The sequence below is a fragment of the Lolium rigidum genome, chromosome 1, assembly GCF_022539505.1.
Source record: "Lolium rigidum isolate FL_2022 chromosome 1, APGP_CSIRO_Lrig_0.1, whole genome shotgun sequence".
Classification (NCBI taxonomy): domain Eukaryota; kingdom Viridiplantae; phylum Streptophyta; class Magnoliopsida; order Poales; family Poaceae; genus Lolium; species Lolium rigidum.
Window position 1 is genome coordinate 289,848,696 of NC_061508.1, and position 21,451 is coordinate 289,870,146.

At 46.1% G+C, this 21,451-nt stretch overlaps 4 protein-coding genes across 4 annotated transcripts; 1 reads left to right on the forward strand and 3 right to left on the reverse strand.

Annotated features, from left to right (window-relative positions):
- Positions 1 to 1,510: 1,510 nt before the first annotated feature.
- On the reverse strand, positions 1,511 to 3,929 carry LOC124659941 (putative F-box/LRR-repeat protein At3g28410). The gene is made up of 3 exons (XM_047197748.1): positions 3,102 to 3,929; positions 2,166 to 2,309; positions 1,511 to 2,053 (listed from the first exon to the last, which is right to left on the reverse strand). The coding sequence occupies exons 1-3, from the start codon at positions 3,927 to 3,929 to the stop codon at positions 1,670 to 1,672; spliced, it is 1,356 nt and encodes a 451-aa protein (XP_047053704.1). The 3' UTR covers positions 1,511 to 1,669.
- A 2,929-nt stretch (positions 3,930 to 6,858) lies between these two features.
- LOC124659950 (protein ALP1-like) lies at positions 6,859 to 7,973 on the forward strand. The gene is made up of 2 exons (XM_047197758.1): positions 6,859 to 7,430; positions 7,516 to 7,973. Exons 1-2 carry the CDS (start codon positions 6,887 to 6,889, stop codon positions 7,971 to 7,973), a joined length of 1,002 nt encoding a protein of 333 aa, XP_047053714.1. The 5' UTR covers positions 6,859 to 6,886.
- Positions 7,974 to 11,271: 3,298 nt separating this feature from the next.
- LOC124659959 (putative F-box/LRR-repeat protein At3g28410) lies at positions 11,272 to 13,481 on the reverse strand (the record flags this gene model as incomplete). Its single annotated transcript, XM_047197765.1, has 3 exons — positions 11,272 to 11,862; positions 11,965 to 12,108; positions 12,687 to 13,481. Coding segments are annotated over 3 exons (1,323 nt in total), but the record flags the coding sequence as incomplete, so codon positions are not given.
- A 559-nt stretch (positions 13,482 to 14,040) lies between these two features.
- On the reverse strand, positions 14,041 to 16,496 carry LOC124683895 (inosine-5'-monophosphate dehydrogenase-like). Its single transcript, XM_047218323.1, has 5 exons — positions 16,113 to 16,496; positions 15,823 to 16,005; positions 15,165 to 15,234; positions 14,972 to 15,043; positions 14,041 to 14,412 (listed from the first exon to the last, which is right to left on the reverse strand). Exons 1-5 carry the CDS (start codon positions 16,401 to 16,403, stop codon positions 14,357 to 14,359), a joined length of 672 nt encoding a protein of 223 aa, XP_047074279.1. The 5' UTR covers positions 16,404 to 16,496; the 3' UTR covers positions 14,041 to 14,356.
- Between the last annotated feature and the right edge of the window lie 4,955 nt (positions 16,497 to 21,451).

Below are 21,451 nucleotides of genomic sequence, written 5' to 3' on the forward strand. Positions count from 1 at the left end.
CCCGCGGGGTGGGAGCATTTTCCGGCTATAAGTTGGAAAAAAGAAGAAAATGCAAAGTTGGAGCTCTTCAAGTTTCTCCGCGTTACCAACGTTTGCCGGAGATTATAATGAACCAAGCAAGGCGGAAACTGCAGGTGAAACTCGGAGAACTCTGGGGGCTACTGTTGTGGGTATACTTCATAGGTGTACCATCGACAGTGCCTAGATCCGGCAAGCCCGGGTGGCCCACAGGCGGTGATGAGGCATGTGGCCCATCGGGCGGCCCAGTTGCTGTTGATCATGAAGGAAGAAGTCCAGTCCAGGATCAGCAGGCCGGATTCGCACCGACATAGGAGTGACCCGGATCCATGGAGGCCCATGGCGGAATCCGGATCCAGGACGACGTGTATGGAAGGCGGATCCGTGACGTGCACGGCAAGATATTGTACCGTAGTTAGGCTATCTGTAATCCGGCTAGGACTCTCCATGTAAACCCTAGATCCGTGCGCCTTTATAAGCCGGATCCCGGGAGCCCTAGAGGCACAACCACAACTCATTGTAACAACGCGAAAGCGCCCGGATAATTCCGGACAAGCAGCGAGTAGGCCCCGTCTTCGTGCAGGTGTTCCGAAGCTGGGTAACTCGCGTACCACCGTCCCGTGTGCACTCCGCCCTATGGCCCCTACTTCTTCTCCCCCTCGTGAGGATCCCTCCTCCGAGGTACCGTCGATTAGGCAACGACAGTGGAGAACCGCGATCTGTTTACTGAAGTTGTGTGTACACGGTTGGAGGACATGGCAAGGGATACTTTTTTCCTACATGAGTGGCAGCATAATCTCCAGACTTTTGAGACCTTTTAAACGGTTGTGTGCATCTTAGCTATGCAGAGGTCGGGTGTAATTGTTTCTCTATAAGTAATAAAGCGCCTATTATCAAAAAAAAAAAAAACTTGGCCAAGTCAGGCCACTTTGCAGAAAGGAATTCCTTGCAAACATTAGTGAGCCTACAACATTTCATTACCTGAAAGATAAATTCGATTCCCAAATGCACAAACACTAAGTAGGGTCACGAGCACCAGGTTTGCTCACTTTCAACAGAATAGCCAGTCGCCCTAAAGAAAGACAATACCCAATTAAATGTTCACACAGGGCTTCAGCTTTGAGAGTTGTACTTACAGCTACAGAAGATCAGCTTCTGATGGACAATAAGAAGTTAACTAGCCGAGCTATCATACGGCATGGGATCACAAGCATTTGCCATCCTGATCATATCTACAAAAGCTGATGCATTAAACAAGAACAAATCCTTATCCTAGTCACTACAATTAACAGAGAAGAGGTAGGTAACATGTCAAAAAAGCTCATCATACCCTGAACATCTGATGACACTGACCAAAATTTGACAAGCAAAGAAAATGGCACCTAAGACATGCTACAGAACTAGCGCACTATATTCAGAAGAACATGGCTGTTATAATACCAACACATGGATATTGGACAACACATGGAAAATAACACTTGTTTTTGGATACTTGTTCTAGCTTCAAGACTATTTACGTATTCATGCTAGTTGAAATCAGCCATATCTCAGGAGAAGCATGCCTACACGCGAAACAGCATGATCTACAGTCAGCGATTTCCCAAAAGGAGCGGAGCAATCTTGAAAAACATATGGTGCATTAACTATGCATTCAGAAGCGAAAAGGGTCATCGAATGTAAGATCGGTTGCTTTCTGCATGCTCGAAATAGAGTCCTCTTTAGGCAACACCAGCAGCACTGCAGAAACCCCTGTTTGAAACCGTAGACTCTGCAATTTCTCTCTTGTGTCGTTCCCCTTGTCAGTGGAAGAAGTGTTTTCTTCTTGCAACACAACATGCAAAGACTGCAGCTCCTGGGAATTCATGGCGACGAACTTGAGGAATTCAAATTCGTTTTGATCCGCTCGGAATTCGTGGATGACCATCTTCTTGACATGTGATCTCAAGCACTCAACCGGACTTGCCCCCTGCCAGAAGCTGGCATGAAGCTCCGCACTGTGTTCATTGGCAGTTACAGATGGATCATGCAGGGCAGACTGCAAAATGCGAACCAATGCGTGAAAAAATCAGTTACATATATATATGGTGCTGGCTAGCTGCTAGATACCATTCAAAAACGGCTGCCTGGCTGAAGTAACCGGCAGATACCTCGATGTGCAGAGTGTCAATGTTGGGAAAGCATCTGAGGAAGCTGGCCAACATCTTGACCTCCCTGAGGATAACGAAATTCACAGTCACCGCCAATATCCTGACGCTTGGAATCGCAGTGCTTGTACTCGCCATTGTGTTAAGCTGCAATGCGGTCCACCGAGACAGGCAGACATCATTAATCATCAAGTTTTCTACTATCATAGGGAATATCATGATGGATGGATCAATGTACCGAGTAATCTATAGCTAGCTTTGAGAGACAGGTCCATGCCATTTTATTTCATTTTTTACCGTGTACTGTGAGGCAACATCCCCACAGCAATTTTATTACTCAACCCAAAAAGCAAGTCCTATGTACAGAACATAAAGGAAAAAAGACTAGGCTAGAAAAAATACAAGAAGGAAGAGTCCTGATCCAAGATATCAGGATATCCTTGTGCTTGGGTTGAACCCTATGTTGCAGCAAAGAGATGTCATGTGTAAATTTGCATTTTCACTTAGTGAAAGAATGCCTCTCCTCTCTGAAAATACTCCCACTGCGAATCAGCCAAACATTCCAGCAAATGGAGATCTTAAACTTGTTTTCGCCTGTTCCACTACCAGCTGCAAATCATGATGCGGGTGGGTTTCAGTCAATTTGCAGGTAATTCCGAATTCTTCTGCTGTGGTTGCACTCAAAAAATAAGTGAAGGTCCACAAATGATTACTCATCAAGTTTTCTACGATCACAGGAAATATCATGTTGGATGGATCATGTAATAATTTTGAGAGACTGCACTGCATTGCATTGAGGTGCACCAAGAAGCACTAGTATCGAAATCAATTGACTACTACTTTATGATCACAGAGGAGAAGATGTTGAATGGATCGAGGTGGATGGCATAAGCTGAGAGAGATGGAGAGATAGCAGTAGTGCAGTATTGCCGTACGTACCTCGATGAGGGTGTCGCGGATCTGCAGCCTGTGAAGTCGTCTTGTATCCAGGTGGCCGAGCACCCGCAGGTTGGCTACACGATCGATCTTGACCATCGCGGGAGTAGCAGGCAGAAACAAGACGAGCCGCTCCAGCAGCGGCGCGTCCACCACCGCCAAGTTTTCGTCCCTGGACAGCGTAACGGTCGCGCATCGGAGGCTTGGGCTGCAGAGGTGGATGCGCTTGGCTGTTGTGCCGGCGAGCTTCAGGATCTCCAGAGCGGTGCAGGCGGTGATGAGGTGCTGGAGGTCTCGGTCTTCTATGGCAGCCGTTACCAGGGTGAGCTTCCGGAGGTTGGGAAGGGAGACGCCGGCGCCGCGGGAGAGGTCGACGGGGAAGGCCCAGGAGCCGAGCAGGAGCTCCTCGAGCGAGCCGCAGCGGAGGATGTCGGCGGGGACGAGTGGCAGGATGTCGTTGGCCTGGCAGCGGTTGGCGAGGTGGAGTTCCTGGGTGTGCTTCGCGGCGACGAGGCGCGGCCAGCCGGGGAGCTCACGGTCGAGGGAGGCGAGCCTGAGGTCGTGGAGGGCGACGGTGCGGAAGTGGCCTTCGTGCTTGGCGAGGACTCGCGGGACCAGGGCGTCGCGCGCGGGCTCGGGGACGGCGGCGTCGCGGAGGACGAGCGGGGTGGAGCTCCAGAGGTGGCGCCAGCGCCTGGCGAGGGCGGCGGTTTTGGCGGCTTCGGTGACGGGGAGGTACTGGGTGATGATTTGGTGGAGGAGGTCGTCGCTGAGGGCGCTGAGGCGGTCCCGGCGGACGGCAGCGGAGAGGGGGGCGGCGCCGTCGGCCATGGCGGCGAGGCGAAGCGAGGGTTTGATTTTGGTGGAAATGGAGCGGCGGCCCAGCGGTCCAGACCAGCCTGGAATGTTCTAGAGGATGTTTTCTTCCCGGATGCCGGAGCTCACGCTTAAAACGAAGAATGCCTTTTCCTTTTGTTTTTTCCGAAACTGAGGCAAAAGCTTTACAATTGATGCATGCATGAGAAAAGAGCTGGCCCGTTTTCTAAAAAAAACTGGCTAAAACCCGTTGCAACACAATACCATACACAAGTCCTGAGGCTGCCTTCTACACGAGTCGGCGATCCACTAGGTTAACATTAGACCTCAACGTAATATGCGGAGGCAAAAGACCGAAGCCACTGCTTCAACTACCACGCCGACTCCAAGGTTGTGCCTCGTTTGGTCGAAGATGAACCCGCCTCCGCCGAACCATCAAAACACTCCACATGTCTCTTTAGGGCCGGTTTGTTTGGGCTAGAGCTTGTGCTTCTACTGCTTTTAGGTTCCTATAAGCACAAGCCCAAACAAACACCTAACTTTTGGGTCTAAGCTTTTAGAAGCACTTCTCCATTTTGTACTACAAGCCCGGAAGCGTCTCGGGAGGAACTTCCCGCAGCTTCCCGCAGAGTGGAAACCCTCCCGCTATCTCATGCCCCAGGATATCTACGTATTTACGGAAGAAATGCCACCGCGTATATATAAGAAAACCCTTCACGATTTTTCCCCAAATCCCACCCCAGCTCCGAGTCGCACGACCTGGATAGGGTTCGAGGCGTCGCCTCCGGGCTCTCCCGCCGCGCCGCCGCCGGGCTCTCCCGCCGCGCCGCCGGCCTCCCCCGCCACGCCACAGCCTCTCCGACCTCGTGCCCCGCCAGCTCGCCGCTCCTCCGCGCCGGCCGCCACGCCCCAGGCCTCTCCGCCCGTGCCGCCCGCCAGCTCGCCGCTCCTCCGCGCCGCCCGCCAGCTCGCCGCTCCTCCACGACGACGCCCGCCACCAGCGTCCCCGGCCTCTCCCGCCAGCACGCCGGCCGTCTGCCTCGTCCAGGCCGCCCTCCACCAGGGTCCCCGGCCTCTCCCGCCCGTCCCTGACCTGCCGACCTGCTGAAGAAGAGCAAGGTATGATGTGTAATCTCCCCTGATAATTTGGCTCCCTGTTAAGTATTATTAGATGTGTAATTTCCCTGCTAAGTGTGACATACTTGCTGCTATGTTTTATGATTGCATAATTTGTGTGTATCATGTACATATTCTTTACATACTAGTTGTTCATGTATTGTTAGATGGAATCAGAGAGTAAGAATCAACCCAAAGCAAATTGGGATGCAATTGCTGCCCAAGCATTTTGTGAAATTTGTGCTCAAGAGAAGCAAGATGGTAACAGACCAACGGCATTTTTGAGCAACACGGGTTACAAAAACCTAGAGATGAAGTTTTTCCAAAAAACTAGAAGAGCTTACACTAGAAAACAATTCAAAAACCGATGGGATGCGATGAAATCTTTGTACTTGGCATGGAAGTACTATAGAACTCACGCAACCGGACTTGGTTGGGACCCCGAAAAGATGACATTTACAGCTGATGATGCATGGTGGAAGGAGATCATAGCGGTATAATTTCCATTTTATTTTCTCAAGTAATTTATGTTGCACAATTGACTCAAGTATTGCATGCTAAATTCCAATACCATTGTGCATAGGCCAACAAGTTGTGTGCTGGTTTTCGTGAAGGACCTCCACCACATTTGAAAGAACTAGATATTATGTTTTCTAAAGCTCATGTTGATGGCACGACTTCTTTCATACCCGGAGCTGCCACCAATGTGAATGAGGTGGTATATGAGGAAGATGAAGAAGTTGAGGAGGTAGTTGCTACCCCCGAAAGTGCAGCGCGTGGGGTAGCAAAGCGCCCGCTTGAAGTATGTGACAATCCAACGATGAAGAAAAGTGCAATACAAAAAGACTTCAAACGTATGGTTGACCATTATACTTCCGGGTCCAGTTCGGTTGCAACTAGTGCTCTTACATTAACCTCTGAAATTGAAGCTATAATGGAGAAGGTTGTGGAGTGTGGAGCACAAGAAGGAAGTGAAGAGTACTACATAGCCACAAAATTGTTTGGTAAACTTGAAAATCGAGTCTTCTTCAACACTATGAAGACAAATGACGGAAGAAAAATGTGGTTAACGAGGATGTACCAAGATAGGAAGAAAAATTAGCTCACCTATGTTCCTATCATGTATCTTGCAATTTCAAATTGTTAGTTTCCATTTGCATTGAACAAGTATTGTCGGTTGTAATATCTAAACCCGGATGTATGCACTCATTTGGATGTCTTGTTTGGATATTTGTTGATGTATGTTGCTGTTAAGTGCTGCTGTTATATGCTGTTGTATGTTGCTGTTAAGTGCTGCTGTTATATGCTGATGTTATATGCTGCTGTATGTTGCTGTTAAGTGCTGTTGTTGTATGCTGCTGTTTATATGCTGCTGTTATATGCTGCTGTATGTTGCTGTTAAGTGCTGCTGTTATGTTTGAGGGGGCGTATCCCCGGGAAGGGGAGAGTGGCCGAGCGGTCAAAAGCGACAGACTGTAAATCTGTTGAAGGTTTTCTACGTAGGTTCGCTCCATGGTTAGAACCTCTAAGGGGCCCCAATGGTTTGGACTTGAATAGGTTGAAAAAAGTTGTTGCTGTTTATATGCTGCTGTTATATGCTGCTATATGCTGATATGTGCTGCTATATGTTGTTGTTTGCTGTTTTGTAGATGAGCACTAGTGAGAGTGATAGTGGAAGTGATGATGAAGTTGCTAGGGATGCTCAATCAAAAGAAGACGAGCTGATGCTAATGGTTGGTTATTTTATTATGAACCACGATGAGAAGCACTTGAACAAGAAACCGAGGAAGGTACCATTATGCACCGGTCAACAATGGGTTTTTGAAAATCTTAGCGATCCTGCAGATTGTTACTCCATGTTCAGAATGTATCCTCATTGCTTCCATGCACTTCATACCACATTGGTTGAAGACTATGGATTGAAGTCAACACGGCAAATGTGTTCTATGGAGGCTCTTGGTATGTTCTTATGGATGGTTGGAGGTCCTGAACCGGTAAGTCAAGCACAAAATCGTTTCAAGAGGTCTAAAGAAACAATTCATCGTAAATTCGATGAGGTGTTGGAGTGCTTGGTTTGTTTGGCTACGGATATCATTAAACCAAGAGATCCGGAATTCTCCACTTTGCATTCAAGGCTTCAAGACTCGAGATTCTATCCCCACTTCAATGACTGTATCGGTGCAATTGATGGGACACACATACGTGTTGTTGTCCCCACCGATGAGATTGTAAACCATGTGGGACGATATGGATATCCGACGCAAAATGTGATGGCTGTGTGTGACTTTGACATGAGATTTACATCAATAGTTGCCGGATGGCCGGGGTATGCACATGACACAAGGATATTCAAAGATACCTTGAGAAAGTATGAAGAAGAATTCCCACATCCACCCCCAGGTTAGAAATCTTGATTCAACTGACAAAGTGTGGAAATGATACAATGTTGATTCCTTTGCCTTGCACTAACATGTTTTTCTTGTAGGAAAATATTACCTTGTTGATTCCGGATATCCCAATCAAACCGGCTATCTTGCTCCATATAAGGGACAAAAGTACCATCTACCGGAGTTTCGACAAGGCCGCAAACCAAGTGGAAAAGGAGAAGTCTTTAATCATGCACATTCATCGCTCCGAAATGTCATTGAGCGAGCCTTTGGTGTCTTGAAGATGAAGTGGCGTATTTTACTACATATCACAAGTTACCCAATTCTGAAGCAAACACGCATCATTGTTGCATGCATGGCACTTCACAATTGGATAAGAGAGAGTAATCTACATGACAAAGAGTTCTACAAGTGTGATCAAAATGAAAACTATATGCCGGGAAACATACAACCTGAACCATCTGTACCACTTCCTGGAGTTCAGTTGGGTGTTGAGCATGGAGACATGCATGTGATTCGCGAAAATATTGCGGATGGTTTGATGGGAGATGTGTAGCTAGTTTGGTTACAATGACGTCTTACCTAGCTAGCTAGTGTCCAAATGAATCTCGTTTTCTTTTGTGGCTCGATGTATCAAAACCAAATGTTGGACCTCCTACTAATGGTAATATTGACCATAAAAATATATTATGAAAAATCAAAGTATTTATTATGATTTAATTTTATTTATTATAATATTCTATTACGAAGTCGAAAAGAATGCTTAACACACCGATAAGCATATTATCCTGATCAACGTAATTCATCGAAATACTTGTACATCATCTTCAGCATACAAGGGTATTTCAGACAATCACCGCCAGCTGCATGTCCACAAGCCGTCCTAGAAGCAGGATGCCAAACAACATTTTTACATTTCACCAGCTGCCCAGCTCCAGCTGCTTCTCAGATCCTACCAGCTCCAGCTGCTTCTCGTTCAGCTGTAGCCCAAACAAACAGGCACTTAGTCCGATGGACTATCCGTAGTTTCTCTCCCCTCTCTCTATTCTTCAATATTAGAAGCACCAAAGCAACCAAGTCCCAAAATTTATGTCAAGAAAAATAGTACTTCGAAACGAAACAAGTGTATCTTTTATAAGAAAGAGCAGCCGGTCGATTGCCTAATCAACTGAATTAAGGAGGAAGCTAGCATATGGAAAGGGTAAGCACTAATCTCTAGGTTTAGAGGCTCTCATTTCCCCCCCATCTCGCTCTCAGCCAGCTACACCTGTCCGCCTCTTCCTCCTTACCGGGCCGCTCCTTCCTCCTCTCCGCCGGAATAGCCGGTCGGAGATGGAGAGGAGAAGGCGCCGGTTGTAGATATTTAGTTTCTTTTTTGTAGTTTTCGTCCCTTTGTGGTGTTTTGGATCTGCACCTCGGATCTAGGCGACAAGATCTGGGGTTAGGGTTCCTCTTCTTGCTGCTATGGCTCCTGTGGTTGGAGCATGGAGTTGAGGAGGGAGCCACTGTCTCCGCAAATAAAGTAGGGGGCCGCGGATCTTGTGCTGCTGTTGGGGTGCTGCGAAGCAGAGCCTCCCCTGACCGGCCATGGAGGCGAGGGGGAGGGGCGATGCTTTCTGCGACGCAAAACGGAGCTTCTTCTGGCCGGTCGTGGAGGCGAGGAGGAGAGGTGAAGCAGTGCGCTCTCCCCGGCGAAGAGGAGATCCTGGTACTTCTCTCTGACTCTGGGTTTGGTGGATTCTTGGGCAACTCTTCCTCCTCCTTGTGGTTGTGGGGACAGACAGGAGGGTGCGAGCCCCAGAGTTCGTCGATCTCAAGTTCGGAGGCACACTGGTGAGCGTGCGGTGCTCATCATGACGGAAGCTCTCAATCGGCGGCAGATCCCAAGCATCGGCAACTACAGCCGCCGCTATCTTTGGCCAAGGGGGCCTCTCCGCACCTCGGGAGAATTTGCTCCGGGGAGAATCAACTTCCTCCAGGCCTTAGTGCTGCGGTGGAAGATCTTCAATCTCGGCACGGTGGTCCATCCTGGCGACGAACCAAGTGGCGTAGTCCCCGGCGTCGCCGCCAGCGACCGTGGCCCGATTTAGTCAACGGCGAGGTGGAGAAGAAGGACTTGATTGCTTTTCACTTTATCTTTTTGGGGTCCTTCTTGTAATATTTCAGGACTCTTGTGCAGCTGCTACTCAAGCCAAGGTCCTTTTTGTATTTGTACCCACCGTTTAATGGAGCTTCTCGGTCCTTCGGGGCCTTATCTGTTCAAAAAAAAAATCTCTAGGTTTCTAAGAGATAGCTTTTTAATATACATTCTGAAAAATACTGCAATGAATTCTCAAGGTTTGAAACATTCATGAATTCAATAATACTACACGCATGCAATCCGATTGAGAATTTTCATTTCATAGTTATCAAATCGTATATTTTGACTCCAGGCTACCTATTGTAGATGTCTAAACATTTTATTTTCTCGGTATCTAATAAGGGTATGGCGGTACGTATTTTTGCTACGGTGACAAAACAAAACCCTATATATTCAGTAAATTTTGTGGGGATTTTAAGTTGTGCTCAATGTCCACCCCCTTATGCTTATTTCCTGGCTCCGCCGTTGGTCCAAAGCTTGCACAGCCTGCCAAACAAGTACGCTATTTATCTTTGCCACCATTCAGGTTATTTGATCTAAATACACTGCAAGATCATGTAAAGACCTGAGCAATAGTGATATGTGAGATTGGACACTGATATTTAGTTCTTATGGCATCCACACAACACGCCAGCCAAACCTAAATACGGCATGGGATCACAAGCATTTGCCGTGTCCTGATCCTGATACAATTAGAAAGGAAGAAACCCTATCCTTGTCACTATGATGCAAAGGGAAGAGGTAGGTAACATCGCCAAACAAGTTCAGCATACCCTGAACATATGATGATAATGAACAAAATTGACAGCAGCAACGCATATGACACTAAGACATGCTACAAAACTGGTGCACCATATTCAGATTCAGACGAACATGGCTGTTATAATACCAACACATAGATATTGGACAGCACATGGAAAATAACACTTTTTTTTGGATAATAACTTGTAGATTCAACACTTGCGTACTAATGGTAGTTGAAATCAGCCATATATCAGGAGAAGCAATTGCAGTACTTCTGGAGCTGGAGTTTTAGGCTTAGTTTTACACATTCTAGCAATTGCTAATTACCAAAATCAATGACACATAGCAGTCGGATAGAAGGGCTTCTGAAAGACTGAACTATATTTGCTTCCTCCCCATTTGCCAGTACCAATTCAGCTTCACTTGGCACCGTCAGGTGCCATTTGTGAAGAAAGGAATTGCTTGCAAACACTAGTGAGCCTACAACATTTCATTAGCTGAAAGAACAGATAACTTCGATTCCCAGATGCACAAACACTAAGTAGGGTCACCAGCACCAGGTTTGCTCACTTTAATTAAACAAAATAGCCAGTCGCCCTAAAGAAACACAATACCCAGTTAAATGTTCACACATGGCTTCAGCTTTGAGAGTTGTACTTACAGCTACAGAAGATCAGCTTCTGATGGACAATAAGAAGTTAACTAGCGGAGCTATCATACGGCATGGGATCACAAGCATTTGCCATCCTGATCATGTCTACTAAAGCTGATGCATTAAACAAGAACAAATCCTTACCCCAGTCACTGCAATGCACAGAGAAGAGGTAGGTAACATGTCAAAAAAGCTCATCATACCCTGAACATCTGAAGACAACTGACCAAAATTTGACAAGCAAAGCAAATGGCACATAAGACATGCTACAGAACTAGCGCACTATATTCAGAAGAACATGGCTGTTATAATACCAACACATGGATATTGGACAACACATGGAAAATAACACTTGTTTTTGGATACTTGTTCTAGCTTCAAGTCTACTTACATATTCATGCTAGTTGAAATCAGCCATATCTCAGGAGAAGCATGCCTACACCCGAAACAACATGATCTACAGTCAGCGATTCCCCAAAAGGAGCGGATCAATCATGAAAAACATAGGGCAAAATAACAAAGCATTCAGAAGCGAAAAGGGTCATCGAATGTGAGATCGGTTGCTTTCTGCAATCTCGAAAGAGTGCCCTCTGTAGGCAACACCAGCAGCACTCCAGAGATCCCTGTTTGAAACTGAAGACTCTCCAATTTCTCTCTTATCTCGTTCACCTTGTCACTCAAAGAAATGTTTTCTTCTTGCAACACAACATGCAAAGACTGCAGCTCCTGGGCATTCATGGCGACGAACTTGAGGAATTGGAATTCGTTTTGATTCCCTCGGAATTCGTGGATGACCATCTTCTTGACGTCTGATCTCACGCATTCAACCGGACTTGCCTCCTGCCAGAACCTGGCATGATGCTCCCCACTGGGTTCATTGGCAGTTACAGATGGACCATGCAGGGCAGACTGCAAATGCGAACCAAAGAGTGAAAAAGATCAGTTACATATATATGGTGCTGCTAGATACCACTGAAAAATGATGGACTGACTGAAGGAACCGGCAGCTACCTCGATGTGCAGCGTGTTAATATTGGGAAAGCATCTGAGGAAGCAGGCCAGCATCTTGACCTCCCAGAGGACACCAAAATTCACAGTCACCGCCAATATCTTGACGCTTGGAATCGCAGTGCTCATGCTGGCCACTGTGTTAAGCTGCAATGTGGTCCAGCAAGACAGGTCTACATCATTTTTTTTTATTACTCAGCCCCACAGAACATAAAAGGGAAGACTAGACTACTGTAGAAAAGAATACAAGAAGAGGACACTTAAGGCAGAGTCCTGATCCATGACTTGGGTTTAATCCTCCTATATTGCAGCAAAGAGATGTCATGTATAAATTTGCATTTCCATTTAGTGAAAGAATCCCTCTCCTATCTGAAAATATTCTCATCGCACAGACCTTCATTTCGCCTGTTTCACTACCAGCTGCAAATCATCATGCAGGTTCCAGTCAATTTGCAGGTAATTCCAAATTCTTCTGCTTAAGTTGCACTCAAAAAAATAGATGAAGGTCCACATCATTACTCATCAAGTTTTCTATGATCATATTAGGAAATATCATGATGGGTGGAGCAATGTAATAATTTTGAGAGACTGCATTAAAGTGCACCAAGAAGCAATAGTATCAAAATCAATTGTCTCCTTTATAACCACGGAGGAGAACATGCTGAATTGATCGATGTGGATGGCATAATAAGTTGAGAGAAAGAGAGATAGCAGTATGGACGTACCCCGATCACGGTGTCGCGGATCTGCAGCCTGTGAACTCTTGTATCCAGGTGGCCGAGCACCCGCAGGTTGGCTGCATAACCGATCTTGACCATGGCAACCTTACTGGGCAGAAACAAGACGAGCCGCTCCAGCAGCGGCGCGTCCACCACCGCGAAGTCCTCCACCCTGGACAGCCCAACGAGCGCGCACCGGAGGCTTGGGCTGCGGAGATGGATGCGCTTGGGTGTTGTGCCGCTGAGCTTCAGGATGTCCAGAACGGTGCAGGCGGTGATGAGGTGCTCGAGGTCGTCGTCTCTTATGGCAACCATTATCAAGGTGAGGCACCGGAGGTTGGGAAGAGAGATGCCGGCGCCGTGGGAGAGGTCGACGGGGAACGCCCAGAAGCCCAGCAAGAGCTCCTGGAGCGAGCCGCAGCGGAGGATATCTGCGGGGATGTGCGGCAAGGCGTCGTAGGTCAGGTTCGGGGTGGAGCGGTTGGCGAGATAGAGTTTCTGGGTGTGCTTGTCGGCGAGGAGGCGCGGCCAGTCGGGGAGCTCACGGTCCAGGGAGGCGAGCCTGCAGTCGAGGAGGACGACGGCGCTGAAGTGGCCTGGGTGCTCGGCGAGGACTCGCGGGACCACGGCGTCGCGCGCGGGCTCGGGGAGGGCGGCGTCGCGGAGGACGAGCGGGGTTGAGCTCCAGAGGTGGCGCCAGCGCCTGGCGAGGGCGGCGGTTTTGGCGGCTTCGGTGACGGGGAGGTACTGGGTGATGATTTCGTGGAGGAGGTCGTCGCTGAGGGCGCTGAGGCGGTCCCGCCGGCGGCCGGCAGGGGAGAGGGGGGCGGCGCCGTCGGCCATGGCGGCGAGGCGAGGCGAGGGTTTGGTTTGATTTTGGTCGAAATGGAGCAGCGGCCCGCCAGCGATCCAGACTGATCTGGAATGTTCTAAAATGAAGGACTGCCATTGTTTGTTGCGATATCAGCCATTTTTAGCTGTAACAAAAAGTCATTCGTACTAACTTCTGAAAATTATTGGTTTCAAAGAAAAAACCTCTGAACATTAATTTTCTGCTAGAACTAACACAGAAACTGATAAACGGACATTGTGTCTAATCGTGCAGAGTCATTGGTTTCTCTCTATATTGGTCTACCATCCCCCAGATTTTGTAAGTTGTAGAAAAACTGATCATTGATTCATATTACTTGACACTAATAGTCTAATATGGATGAACCTAGAACTAAAGTATGTCTACATACATCTATATTAGAAGCAACTAATATAGATCGGAAATAGAAGAGATAATTTGGGGGATTGTAAACCAAGTACGTATCAAAGATGACTGCAGATGGCATCCATCAGCCATAGCTCCAGCTCGTAGCAAAAGAGATAGGTAATGCAGTTAACTGAAAGAATATCTCACAAGTTCATGACAAAACAGAGCAAAGGACAGCCATGCTAAATTAAACGACTACTCAAGATCTCACGGATCCACAACACAGCATAAAACTCATACAGACAGAAACATGGTATACCACTATACCGAGCCCTCGCCCGCCATATATACAGGAAGGCCTCAGTATATATGTCCATATTACACCGCTAGGATTATTCATGTACAGGAGTGGCACCCCGCCGCGCCGTCGAAATGTACAGGGATGAGGATGGATGGCCTGCAGGGAACAGGGAGGATCTTAGGCCTTGTTGGCCTCCTCCAAAGCCTGGAACACGTCTGTGCGCGTCACGATCCCTGTTCGTCGGAAATAAAAACATGTTTGGTGAGAAGAGAGTTCCTGTTATCGCAAGGAAAATAAGGTTTTCATGTCTGCAGCTGAGGACTCGTTCGAATTTTATGCATTCGTAAGTGTTCTGTGAGAGTGCGAAACGGGTGAAACTTTGCAAAGGACAGTGTGGCAAACTTGGGCATTTTTCAGCTGAAACCTGCAGGGGGGCAGGAAGTTTCTACCGCTAGTACAATGTTCAGGAAACATGATGCTCGATAAAGCAGAAACAGAACTAAAATGTGAAATGCATTGTTCATACAAATACCGCAGGAGACCGGTGGGTTCCCGTCCAACTTGCAGGGACCTGGTATTTTTAGTGCAACTACCGATGCAAGCGGCTTCAATCAAAGGTCAGTACTTTTACAGAGCATGATAGGACAATAACGTGAACCTAGATTTCATAGAAACTACACTACAAGCGGTATCAATCGTGACAACCCAAATCAAGAGATACAAGTAAACGGCCACAGCTACATATCTTTCAGAAATGAGGCTAATAGAAAGGAGGGGCATCAAAATTCTTACCAATCACTTGCAGCTGTTCATTCACAACTGGAATCCTGTGAACTTTATGCTTCAGCATTAGTGCGGCAGCTTCTGCTCAGGCAAAAAGTTGCATAGAAGGACATTAGCACATCTTACCGGGAGAACACTTTGTGTTTCTGTATAACCGTGGTTTAGGAATGCAGGCTGCAGGGCAGAGGAAAGAGAAAGTTACCCAAGACAGTCTTGTCAAGCGTCAGAGTTATCGCAGGAGATGACATGACTTCTGCAACGGTCGAGTCCAACTGCATCATAAGAGCAAGCAAGAAAAGATCAACATCGTTAGAGACCGGGTACCGGAAACTGTACAGTGTATTGGTCTTCTGTGCACATATCCTGATCATACCAATCTGAAACTAACATACTCCAAACCCGAACTGATTGATTAGAAAAACTGTTCTCTGCTTGCCCCATGAATCGCCGCAATATTCAGTCATCTCAAAGTGAAATTCATGGTACAGTTTGTTTTAATATGCATTCAAGGCTGTTCTTAGAGGTTCAGACAATTTAATTTAACCCTGGAATATTGCGGAACCAACTCAAGTGACTTCAACATGTTCCTAGTCGCCTTAATACTGCTACACTTCATTCTTCAGCATGCAACATAAACAGAAAAAAAAACGACTAGTGATACTCTGAATCATACAACTGAATTGCATTTCAACAGATGAAACAAAGCAGGGTCATTCCAGCAGATCTATCATTATCAAACAAATATAGGAGTACATATACTTGTATCATCCGCATTCGATTACTCAGATAGTTGCAATTGCAAGTAATGGGGGACATGCAAAAAAAAAAAAAAGATGGACAGAGGACACTGAAGCACTGACCCCGTTGGATGCCTTGGCCTTGTCTTTCTTGGAGACGACCCCGATGCACCTGCCCTCGCCGTCGAGCACGGGCAGTCCGGACTGCGTGGCGAAGAGCGCGTCGATCTCGGCCAGCCTCTGGTCCGCCATGGCCACCTCCACCGGGCGCGACATGACCTCGCTGAGCTTCGCCGTGGGGCTCATCTGGCAAGGCAGACCGAATTCAGGCATCAGATTCGAGGAACCCGAGAAGGCGGGCGGGCGGGCGAGGAGGAAAGAGGTCGTGAGCAAGAAAGGGAAGGGGAGGCAACCTTGTCGGTGGAGACGATCTGGGACTCGAGGTACTTGCGGAGGTCCTCGTAGCTGACGAGGGAGAAGTTGTCGGGCCACTCGCCCGACAGCACGCCCTCCGGGTTCTCGTCGATCGCCGGGCGCATGTCCCCCAGCGCCGCCGCCACCACCGCGGCGCCCCTCCGCTGCCGCCGCCGCGGCGCCACAGCGCGGACGAGTGAAGCGGGTGCCGGCGCGCGGCGCGGGTGGGAGGAGGGCGGCGACAGGGTACTTCTCGCGCAGTGGACGGCGGCGGAGGGCGAGGACGCCATGGACGGCGGTGGGTTCGGGAGGGATGGGGACGGAGATTTGGCGATGGGATCCCGGGCGGCGCGGCGCGGCGTGTTGTGTTGCACGAGTGGGACGGTGGGTGGCGCAGAGTGAGGGCAGTGGAGTGCAGAGTGGTGTGGATGTTTCTGGAAGGATGTGGCGCCGTGGGGCCCGCCCGCCCGCAGGCGGATGGACGACGAGTGTCACCTTCACGTGTTGACTGAGTTTCCACAAAAAGCAAAATACATGTGCTCGTGCTCGTGCCTTGGGCTTGGATTTTATTCCTCCTCCTAGCGATCCAGATATCTCCACTCTTAGAGCTTCTTGAACCGTCCAATTTTCGGTTCGCCTTCTTGTTTAAAATGGAAGAAATGTGAAACACATATTATATGCTAAAAAAGGGAATAATGAGCTGAGGATGGGATTCTTTCACTTGCTTTTCTTTCTATTTTCCTTCTCTAACGGTTTTCGCTAGACTTACTTATTTTATTTAAGCCACTTTTCTTAAACTCAAGGACGCATTATTTTTGTTTCTTGAATAGACGAGATTTATTTTCTATACGCAATAATTCATGTTCCCTACATAAATAAGATATGTTATTCGGATGCAATATCTTGTTCCCCCGAGTAGAGAGAGACATGTATTTCTCGGACACAATATTTTTACCCCCAAATAAACGAGGTTAGTTATTTGGACGCAATATGCTTGTTGAAAGTGGGTGAACTAGACCAGAAGGGGTATAGGTTGAACAAGATCTACCCATTTTTTCCAAATTTTATGTTGGTTGCGGAACGTAAATGTGATTGCACAAAGTAAACGTAATCCTATATGCCATGCAAACAAGAACAAAGAAAACACAATAAAAAAAATAAGTGTAAAGGGAAGCGGTACGACTGGGATACCGTGCGGAGACGAGGAGACGCGATATATTTCATGTAGTTGCCTCTCCACAAAAAGAGGTACGTCTATGTTGAGTAGGTGTGGCACCACAAAGTTGTCACCTTGTTCTCGCAGGCACACCAGGCGTACCTACTTCTCCACTAAGCAAGGCCGCTCGAGGTGGCTAGCCTTCACACAAGGTTGGACTGGAGCAAGCCCCATAAAGGAAGGAGGCTCTCAACGACATCACGTGAACTAGTCACAACATGATCTAGAACGAGTGATACGTGTAAAATGCATACATGAACTTTGTAGTTTATTGATAAATATTTCCACATATTTGAAATATATATATGATATTATATATATTTTTATATTAATTTTTATGGGGATTTACCAATGACCTTTATTTGGGTTATAACATTGTAGGACAGGAAAACCTTGTTTTGTGTATTTTTTCTTTTTTACTTTCAGCGATCTAAACGGAGTCAAATTGAGTTAGGATTTCGGGGATGTCAATATTTCATCAAAAGAAGCATCCGGAGCGCTTGGACATCAGTCTTCTTTCTTTTATCACTTAGGAGCCGTGCGAGAAATCAAAAATATTAGGAGATAACTATGAAAACATCTCTCTGGATCCTCGAATTGAAAGAGATATTGAGAGGGATCAAGAATCCTAATTCTTGCTATTTGGAATGGATCCAATTCTATTGAATCTGACTCATAGTGATCATTTCTCTTTAGCAAAGAATGACCTTGGTTATCAAAGGATTGAACAACCGAGAGGCTTTCCCAATAAAAACTTACTTTCTTTTATCATTTTTTTGAAGCTCCATTGTGGCCTAGAGGTCCAAAAGAGAGCAGGTGGCGCGCCCAGTAAGGGTGGGCGCGCCATCCTGACTCTTTTGTCCCTTGGCCCTCCGATTCGCCTAATTATTTCGCTAGCCGACTTCATTTGACCTAAAACCCCTATATATACGACCCACAGGGTTCCCTTGTCAACACCCGGATTTTTAAGTCCAGATGCCTGTCATGCCATACATCGCAATCCCAGGAATATTGTTGTTGCGAGACATAACAGTTGAATATCATAAGTCATCATTCATTACATACCATAGTCGTCTTACAAATAGAGATCACATGATCCCATAGTACACACAGAGTTGATCTAGGGATCAACATTCACCAAGTTCATAGTTTCATAGCGGAAGCGTAACGTAGAAAGGACTCTCTAGTCCACAGGCCAACGCTTGACGTCAGAAGGCTCCCTAGTTGTCGTGGGCGTCCCGCTCGGTCGTCTTCTTCATACTCGTTGTTCTGCCTCGAATCCGGCCATTTGAATAGCCGGGATACAGTCCGTGAGTACTTTAAAGTACTCGCAAACTAATACTAATGAAAGTGCTAACAATTCTAATAAGGGGGTACTAAGCTCTAGTTTGTTTTGCATAAAGCCAATTTTATTTCACAAACATTTTTGGTAAACAACTCTTTCTGTGCTAACTAACTCAAGTGGGAACATTAGTGTCATTCCCACCATTCGGTTGTGATTCCAAGTCCATGTCACCGTTCAAGTTCAAATCCACAAGTCACCCTTCACCATTCATAGTTTTCGAAAAGTTCTGATGACGGAACAGTATGGCCTTTCCAACTGTCCATAACCGAGGACGCGGCTATTCGAATAGGTTTAACTCTGCAGAGGTTGTACACTTGTGCCACAACAATTGCAATAGCTCGTCGTGGGTAACCGGCCCTGATTTATCGTACGCAGACGCGAACTACCAATCATAACCTTTCATTTACATACCCTAGTATAGGCACCTCTCCCCATGAGCGTGGCCTCCCAGTGAAGACCGACGGTCAGCTCGGGAACCGCACAGTGGCTTGGGCCGGACATTCACCTCATTTCGCATCATATCATATCATATCGTTTCGTTGTGGTAGAGGCAGCTTTCGGCATAACCCCGATGACGCTTGTTTAGAGGGAACCCATACTAAGACACACAAACTTCCAGCTAAGCCCTACCCGGATTCGGGTATTGTGGGGGTACATGTAAAATTGGAATGGTATCGCATCCGAACCCAACCATCGTTGTTTTTTTGTAAAATTCACCAAGTCATTCACCAGCCATATCCACCTTCAAAATCTTTCAATAGAATGACTCATCATTCCAAGGTTTTCAAAGTCATTTCAATTCCCAAGTTCCCAAATGTAGTAGTCACTTCCAAATTTAGCACTAGCATCTATGTATGAGGGGTGCTAAGTATTTTGCTTTGCTTCTAGGCTAACTTTGATACTCTTGTACTAATCCAAGTACTAACCAAGTGAATCATGAATCGAAAAGTACTTTGATAAAATAAAAGTAAATAAAGCTTGTAAAGTAAAACTGGGAAATAGGATCATAAGCATAAGGTAAATAGGGGAATGCCTTGCTCATAGAGAGCTTTGCACTTTGCAAGAGTATTATCTTGCAACCAAAATGGTTTGCATCAATCTAGCTTGCATTAGTATTGGCTTGCAAGAGTGTAGCTTGCATGGGTAATAACTTGCAATAATATCAGCTTGCAAGAGTGTAGCTTGCATGGGTAATAGCAGTAACTCATTGAGAAAACGAGTAAAAGCTTGTAAAGTAAAAACTTGGGATAGGCTTATGTAAGAAAGGTAAGAGTCATGGTGCCTTGCCCCAAGGGGGCTTTGCACTTTGCAAGAATATTAGCTTGCCTTGGTTGGAGTGGGGGTCCAAGTTCTCGTCTCCTTTCTTGTTGTAGAAGTCCTCCTCTTCCTGATGGTCTCCGGTACTAACGTCTAAAATACGAATACGGGGTACACAATCATCATACCAAACTTACATACTAAACTAATCACACACAAGCTTCACACAACTTAACTAGCATCACACCCTACTATTAAGTGAGTGGAGGTGTTCCTCTTATTTAAGAAAAATAATTTCCTCTCATTATCTTATTAAGATTTAATTTCGCTTATGAACAATATATGACCTAGGTTGACCAAAGTCAACCTCTTCATACTCCTTATTTGAGAAAATGATTTAAATGAGGTTCCATACCTCATACGATTTAATACTAACATGGTAGTGATTTAATGTCACCAAATACTCAACATGAGATTATATATATCATGGTCACCACCTCATGTTGAAATACTTGAGACCAAGATTTAAATGAGAGGAAAACTTCTCATATGGTTTAGCACATAGTTGTAACTAGGTTAACAGTTACCATTGAGGTGATTTAACATTATAAACAATTCATTGGCTATTCTAACATTACTTGTACTCACACCAATTATTCTATTCACACCAATACTATAATTAGGGTGCATTGGTTGTGTTGCTTGAGGAAGATAAATTCCTCTCCTTACATATGTAAATGATAGTTTCCAAATGGTTCTGAAGAAATACTTTTCTCTCATTGAAATTTCTTAAGATTTAATTTCTCAAACAAGCATACATGAAATCATGTTGACCCAAGTCAACCATTCATCATCCTCATTTGAGAAATAGATTTAAATGAGGTAGAGTACCTCATATCATTTAATAACACTACATATGATTTAAATCTCTAAGTAATTCATATAAGTGAGTTTGACCAGGGGTCCAAACATCACATGAATTCATTTGAGACAAGATTTAAATGAAGTATAAGGCTTCATAAGAATTACTTAATAGTTTTGGACAATATCAACTAGTTAAACTAGCCATATTATCCACTACTTAAACTAGGGCATGATCATGCAAAGTGACCACACCATTTTATTTCATAAACAATTAGTGTAAGTCAAATGTGAGCTATTAGAGTTGGAATTAACTCAATATCTAGTTTGGTTGATTTTTAAGAATTATGCTAAGGCAGAAAAGTCCCTGTCTTGTTATTTTTGTCAGATTAATCCTACACAAGATCTTGAGGTGGGACCAGTGGCATTGGGTAGATATTTTCCTAAGCTTTCCGAATATATAAAATTTATCAATTTTGGTTCAGTAGATTTGAAACTATTCAATTTCAAAGTGGGATTCAGATTCAATTTCATTTACAATTTATTTAACTGGAATTGACTAACGAGGCCGGCGGGAAATTAAACGGGCCCAAAGATTTGAAAATGCCAGGGGCAGAGTTGGGCCGGCCCAGTAGTGCGTCCAGCGCGCAGCGGGCCAG